Source organism: Diadema antillarum, unplaced genomic scaffold, assembly GCF_040938485.1.
Source record: "Diadema antillarum isolate AM-2024a unplaced genomic scaffold, OU_Dant_1.0 scf00000011, whole genome shotgun sequence".
Classification (NCBI taxonomy): Eukaryota; Metazoa; Echinodermata; class Echinoidea; order Diadematoida; family Diadematidae; genus Diadema; species Diadema antillarum.
This window is the reverse complement of record NW_027270900.1, coordinates 822,501-830,251: the sequence shown is the minus strand read 5'-3', so window position 1 is coordinate 830,251 and position 7,751 is coordinate 822,501. Positions and strand designations below refer to the sequence as shown.

General features: G+C 42.5%; 1 protein-coding gene across 1 annotated transcript in view; it reads right to left on the bottom strand.

Moving 5' to 3' along the window:
* Positions 1-7,751, bottom strand: part of LOC139720519 (putative aldolase class 2 protein PA3430) — a 20,653-nt gene continuing 12,902 nt past the window's right edge. Inside the window, exons 4-6 of the mRNA XM_071631875.1 lie at positions 7,593-7,751; positions 6,014-6,264; positions 1-793 (exon numbers count right to left, since the gene is read on the bottom strand). The exon at positions 7,593-7,751 is cut by the window's right edge and continues 16 nt beyond it. Coding sequence (XP_071487976.1) covers positions 638-793; positions 6,014-6,264; positions 7,593-7,751 — 566 coding nt within the window. The 3' untranslated portion in view covers positions 1-637. The remainder of the gene's footprint in view (positions 794-6,013; positions 6,265-7,592) is intronic.

The window sequence follows — 7,751 nt, the reverse complement described above, 5'->3', positions numbered from 1 at the left end:
CCTTATCATGTGACCTCTTATGGCACCATAACATGAAAGTACCCCCAGTGCATCCATCACCCAAGTTTGATTGCCATTGTAGCAACATGTGTCGAGTTACGTGTGATAAGAGAGTCTCGCAAGTAAACTTTAACGTATGACCTCAAATGACCTTTGACCTTATCCTGTGACCTCCAACGGCACCATAACATGAAGGTACCCCAAGTGCATCTATGACCAAAGTTAGGTTGTAATCCAAGCAACTTATGTGAAGTTATTTGTCAAAAGAGAGTCTTGCAGGTAAACTTTAACATAGAAAAGAGAGTCTTGCACATACTCTTTAATATATGACCTCAAATGACCTTTGACATCATCACATGACCTCCGACAACACCATAACTTTAAGATACCCCTAGTGCTTCTATCACCCAAGTGTGGCTGCCATTGCTGTAACAGTTGCCAAGTTATGCATCAGAAGAGAGTGTTGCAGGTAAACTTTAACATTTGTGACGGACGACGGACGACGGACGACGGACGGACGACGGACGGACGACGGACGGACGCCATTTGGATCCCTTAGTCTCGCCTTCACCTCCGGTGGGCGAGACAAAAATGTAGAAAACCTCAAACCTAGTCTCAACCAAAACTGTACATCCCTTTAATTCATGAAGCATGGTTCTTCTTTCGCAAGTATTCTTTTCATGCTCTCGAAAAAGACGTATGCACCGGAGTCATAGCACTCATCCTTGGCCACGCCCTTCACGATGCTGGGCGGGGCCAATGCCATCTCCGCCCCTGACGACATCAGCAGCACCTGGAGGAAGTTGCCACAAAGAGAGAGAGAGAGAGAGAGAGAGAGAGAAAGAGAGGGAGAGAGAGAGAGAGAGAGAGAGAGGAGAGGGAGAGAGCGGGTGAGTGTGGTTGTGTGCATTTGTGCGTGTGTGTGTGTGTGTGTGCATGTGTGTGTGTGTTGTTGTTTTTTTTTGTGTGTGTGAAAGGGAAAGGGAAAGATATTCATATGAAATTGAACGAAATTCGAATAAAGAATTAAAGAAAAAATCTTGGGGCCTCTTTATTCGTAGTCATAGGCCTATGGGTCTAACATTGAAAAAAATAACTTGTTTGAAATGACGCTTTGAAACGTGTTTCTAAAGCGCGGCTTTCGATTTACCTGTAAGGAGGTTTCAGGCAGGTACCTCCTTGGATTAACAGAGTTATTGTGCTTTACTAGATATTGAGTATTGAAGTCGCTAACTGTAATGACATCCTGAACAGCAGCTGTGTCACAAGCATGGGCGTAAATCCCGGGGGGGGGGGGGGGATGGGGGATATACAGGGGCGGATCCAGGAATTCTGTAAAGGGGGGGGGGGGGGCGTGACTAATATTTCTGGTGCCACTTCCGGGTTTCATTTCATTTTTTTCTTTTTATTTCTTTTGCTTTTAACGAAAAATAAAAAAGGGGGGGGGGCGTGCGCCGGTTGCGCCCCCCTCTGGATCCGCCACTGATATATCCCTCCCTGAAATGGAGGAGGGGGATGGCCAGTACAATCATCCCCCCTGAAATTTGAGAAAAAAATGGAGGAAGCAGAAATGTGATCGTATCAATTTTGGCATATTGCATGACATTCGTACGCCCGCCTTCAGACAGGTAACAGAGCTGAAGAGTATTCTATCTTATAGGATAATGTATACATAATTTTCTCAAGCGCTCGCTCTCTTCGCTCGCTCGCGAAGAAAGTAATATCGACATAAGGTATGGTCCAGACGTTGACAACGTCAAATAGCATAGGCTTACATGTAAACATGCTATGAAGCGAGCAACTCGGGACCATTCGCAAATTATGTATGAACTCAAACAAACAATAACAAAAACTATACCGCCATAATTGAACCCCCCCTCCATTTCCTGAATCATTCCTGAAACGATGATGACTCTGATACATCTATGGGCATACCCAGCGATGATCAGGGGCGTCGAATCTATCTCGGGGTGGGGGCAAAGGGGCATTTGCCCCTCCCCTACGGAAATGTTGGGGGCAGACAAATCATTTGTCCCCCCAAGCAATTCCCGAGATGAGGACAAATCTCGAACTTTCTTTATGGAAAATGTACAACTACCGCCAGAACTATGCACCGGATCGTTGAATTGCAATCATAAATATGCAAAAGCTCCGCTACTGGGTCCCTTTTGATAGACTTTGTACACTGTTGAGATTGACGTTTTATTTCCTTATATTTATCGAAGAGTGTGCAGCAGATCTTTCACTTACAAAAACTCCCTCATATGCAGAGGCGTCGATGGAGGGGGGTGGTTCCCCCGTAAAAGTAATGTGGACAAACAGATCATTTTGCCCCTCCTCGTAACTCCCGAGATGTGGAAACGTTCTTACTTTTTTGATAGAAGACTGTCTACATATTTCACCCAAAGATAGCTGAATTTCAATTCTGAAAATACAAAATCTCCTTCGCGTAAGAGGGGGTAGGCCTAACCCCTCCCATACCCTCCCCGTTCAGTCATGTCTACTTAATACACTTTAGATTGACAGATTTCAAAATGTTTCATTTAAAGTGTGCACCAGGTCTGTTACTTCAGTTTAAAGAAATGCAAATGTTCCTCGGGTGGGAGGAGATATCTAGATATTTTCAATTAACGGAGGGTTCCCCCCTAAAAAAATAGTATACACTTGTGGGATTGAGATTCCCCCCAGATTGCATCATAAATTCTAAAAGTGCAAAAGCACCCTCGTTTATATGCAGGTGCGTGCAGTGGCGTAACTACGGGGGGGGGGGGGGGGGCATGTGCCCCCCCCCCCCCCCATCCGCTGGTAAAAAAAAGACTTACCAAAATGGTGATTCAAGGGTTTAGTAAAGGGTTTAGTAATTAAAGAGGTATATACTGTGAAACATTGTTCAGCGTGATTCCTGGTTGGCATTCGGAATATAAGCAGGATATGCGCAGTGTACTCAGAACATCCGAACGGCAAAAAAGAGTCGCTGCAATGTTGCGCAATGTGATGTAGAATGTATACACCTTTGTACCTTACGCTTCGTTATATCAAAGCTAGATCATTGATTTTGCAGTGTTGCTTTACATACTTGTCTATATTAAAATGCCTTGCATTGTCAATAATAAGACTTGACCTGGGCTATTTCCTAACTTTTCCATGCATATAAAATACACACACACACACAAACACAAACAATATTGATAAGGGGATGCTCTAAAGTGCAGATTTTGGACATCCTTCCCCCGCGTGGTCACTTCGACGCCACCTCGTTGGTCATACCTCCCCCAATCATGAACATAAACCGACACCCTTGACTACCAGTGGCAGATCCAGGGGAGGGGGGGGGGGGGGGGCGGAGCGCACCGGGCTCCCCTTAATTTCCAAAGCGAAAAAATATAGCTACAAACGGCCGTTTTTGGACTGTACAATGTCCAAATTTTCAAGCTCGCTTGCTTCGCTCGCTCGCATTTAATCGTCATGCCATTCTCCTGATGTTGCTGCCGGGTAATTGCCAGCAGTTGCGCCCGGTGCGCCTCCCCCCCCCCCCCCCCTCACCTTGATTTTCAAAGCGAAAAAAATATAGCTACAAACGGCAGTTTTGGGACTGTAAAATGTCAAAATTTTCAAGCTCGCTCGCTTCGCTCGCTCGCATTTAATCGTTATGTCATTCTCCTGCTGTTGCTGCCAGTAATTGCCACCAGTTGCGCCCGGTGCACCCCACCCCCCTCAATTTCCAAAGCAAAAAAAATAAAAATAAAAAATAAAAACAAAATATAGCTACAAACAGCCGTTTTGGGACTGTACAATGTCAAGATTTTCAAGCTCGTTCGCTTCGCTCGCTCGCATTTAATCGTCATGCCATTCTCCTGATGTTGCTGCCAGTAATTGCCAGCAGTTGCGCCCGGTGCGCCCCCCTTAATTGCCCAAGCGAAAAAATATAGGCCTAGCTACAAACGGCCATTTGGGGACTGCACAATGTCAAAATTCATGATCGCGTTCATGATTTTCAGTGTAAGAATTAACACAAGAAGTTTATCTAACTGATACCATTTTATAGGCAAAATTGTTCAATAATAATCTACATAAAATGTACTGCTACCTTACACATGTTGGACTGTTTCGTAAGTCGATAAAACACGCAAAAAATGCATCAAATTGCACCATTTACAACATAAATATGCAAAAAGTTCTCACCCTCCCCCTCGCTCGCATCGCTCCCTCGCATCTAACCGCTCCCCCTAAGATCAAATCCTGGCTACGCCGGTGAAAGGCCCCACTATTTAGTAGGCCTTGACAGTGATGTCGCACAGGCAGAGCTACAGCTAAAATACCTCGATGTAGTCATTCAATTATCTATAATATTTATTTTTCTTACTTGTTTTTAGCATTTTATTGAATTTATTTGGCCATTATTCAGGGCTGCGCTACTTTTGTTGAAAGGGGGGGGGGGGGGTGTCAAAAATCGCCGGTCAGTCAAGAAGAAAGAACATCAAAAGACAAGAGAAACAACAATAAAAAATTCTTCATACTTTTAAGGTCTGATTTTCCGCCGAAAGTCGGCTGACAACCAAACAACAAACAAACACACAAACAAACAAAAACAAGAACAAAAAGTCTATATATTTTTGCTGCCACTTCCCTCCCACTTTGCATGGAAAAGAGTGGGACATTTGATCCCTGTAAAGTGTGTGTGTGTGTGTGTGTGTGTGTGTGTGGGCATGCTTCTCCCCCCCCCCCCCCCCAAATAGGGCTGCGCCGGTCCGGTTATGGGCTTGTAATCGTGGTGATGGTGACTATCGCCGATCATTCCCCCCACTCCTCAGTACGGATTTACGCCGTTGGTCAAAAGCATCATGACTTGTCAAGCAGATCAATCAAACACATGATTCTAGATACGTTTAAAACAAAAATATAGCAGTACTCAGCAGGACCTTCACATTCGTCTTCCACCATTTGGAATTGGCTTGCTATAAATCAAAAAGCTTGTCTGGATGGTGCGATTTTCCAGGAAATCGAGCTGTTTTGTAATTATTGCCACACAGTTCCTCTTCCATTTTCTCTTTTTACAAGGAAAACACTAAGAGATCAGTCTATTTATCAGGCTCCACTGCCTTTAGAATAATCATCATTGCTTTACAGTTAAATCACCGAAAATGCTTTTAAAGAGATCAATCAGTACTTTGATACAGCCCATCTGGATGGTGGCCTGTACTATACAGAAAGAAGAAGAGGAAATTTTGGTGAAGATTTGTGAGCAACGAATGTGAAGCTTTTGAGTGTATATATATATATATATATTATTTGTGTGTGCGTGTTTGTGTGTGTGTGACTGATATTACTTTTAATCGTGACCTATATGGTCCTATTTATTGTTTCATGAAGCATGTAAACCTGTAAAGTGTTACGACTCTTTAGGTCATGACCGATTTCTCTAAAGAGTTCATCATCCTCCTTGCTTTGATTCTATGTTTATCTAACCATGAAAGGAGCTTCACTTCAATTACATCATAATGAACATTTTTCATCAACGAATTGCATCTTGCTAGTCAGCTGATCCCTGTATGTTTAGTCTACATCCTCTTCAGGAACGTCATATTGTTTCACAGAAAGCCCAAAACAATTCTGTGTTCTTTCTTATCCTATAAGCGGATGATACTTTTGGATTGGAACGACACTTATTATTTTCGTTGTACTATCTTTAGTACAGCGTGTGATGAACACCATAGCAATTGACATAATTATATAGGAGCCATTTCAGCCATGACATCAAACTTAGTTAAGATATAATATGACTAATATTGTGATAACCTGTTCATGCTCAGGGGCGGATCCAGGAATTTTGTAAAGGGGGAGCGTGACTAATATTTCTGGTGCCACTTCCGGGTTTCATTTCATTTTTTTCTTTTTATTTCTTTTGTTTTTAACGACAAATAAAGGGGGCGTGCGCCGGTTGCGCCCCCCTCTGGATCCGCCACTGATGCTTTATGATTTCTTTGCTCTTATCAGTGAGTTCACCGAAACTAACCTGTAAGCGAGCAGCTCTTTCTAGGTAGTACAACAGGTCAAAAGCATCGCAAGCCCGCTTCCCCACCGCAAGGACGCCGTGCTGAGCCATCATGAGAACCTGCTTGTCACGGAGAACTTTAGCCAGTCTGGCGCCCTCAGTGGCGGCATTGGCAAAGCCGTCGTACCCGTGGTCGTAGGCGATCAAGTCCAGGAATCGCATGCTCACCTGGCTCATGGCTACTTTGAATGGTTCGGGATCTTTCATGCATGCTGAGGTATACAAGTGAAGAGTTTCATTGCGAAATGGGCTAAGCGCCATCTTGTGTCCATCGTCAGATAGAGCTAATTAAACCGTTCCAATGATACCTCACTTGCAACCCAAGAAATATTCTAGAAATTATGATTAAAGATATCCCATTTTTTTATTACTAGTATTATCTTTGATTTTAGCAGCTTTAATCACAAGTATCTCAACTTAACAAGTATGGGATCTTGCGATACAACTCTTTAAATAGATGAGGAAAATAATAACTCGATTTCAGGACCATTTCTATTTGGTTGATTAATCTGACTTGCTACCTAGAGACATGTTGCCAGCAACCACAAGAACGACAATAACAAAAAGCAACAAGAAAAAACCCCACAAAACCCAACATGTCATTTCTCAAATTACATATACGCATTCAGGTTTTTAATAAGATATTGTTCAGGCCTACCCTTCAAGAGATGAATTACGAAATTCTCAAATACAATAAGAAGAGTAACCAGCAGAATAAATGCGCGTTTTGCCAATGCTCAAATCATTATTATCAACATAGAAAAACATCGATGACCTTTTAATATGAGCAATCATACTGATGTAAAGAGTCATTAAAAATCATAACATTCAGGAAAATTGTCGATATCCGGTGTTATGCTATGGTACACTGTAAAAACATCGGTGTCAGATTTAATACCATGGGTGTTAAATTTAACACCGATCAAGTGCTGATAGAGGACCGCACCCACAGGTGTAGAAAATGTATTGTGATGGTGTTGAAAAGTGTTCAGCTGGCACTTCGTTGTTAATTTGACACTGTATCTGGTGATATTTTTGACACTGTGCTGGTGTTAATTCTATAATGACGCCACATATGGTGTTGATTTGATATTGCTGGTGTTAATGTCAATGGTATAAACACCCGTCCAGCTTCAATAGGAGACCACACCAACTGGTGCTACTGTGGTGTAAATGTGTTTACACATTTTTTCAAAAATCAAGTACTTTATCAGAAAATTCTTGATCGTCTTGTTGAAGTTCAAAATCAACAAGAAGTGCTTACTAAGAAACTCTTAAAAAAACAATTTTATATTTTGAAATGACACCCGGACTAGGAAGTGGCTAATTCATTGGCAATATAAAATTTAGTTTCTTCTTCCTAACATCATCAGTTACATACCGACTCTTTAATAGCTGTTTTGGAATAATTATGATCTCATACCTGTGTTACGTTTAATCTGATTTTTATCAAATGTTCCCTGTCGTGCAAGTAAAATTTTACTCTTTTCTTCAGACTAACATTGGAATGGTCCGGAATTCCCCTTTTGAAGGATCTTACCAATTGCGGTAGTGTATGGCTGATGAGTGTGGAAAACTGATGTCACCCCGTCGACCGGATATCTAGCGTTATGAATAGGCCTGTGGATGCTGCTCGCCGCTATGTTCATTTCGCCCTCGCCCTCTATCAACTCGCCCGTGAAGAAGTCCACCCCAAGTA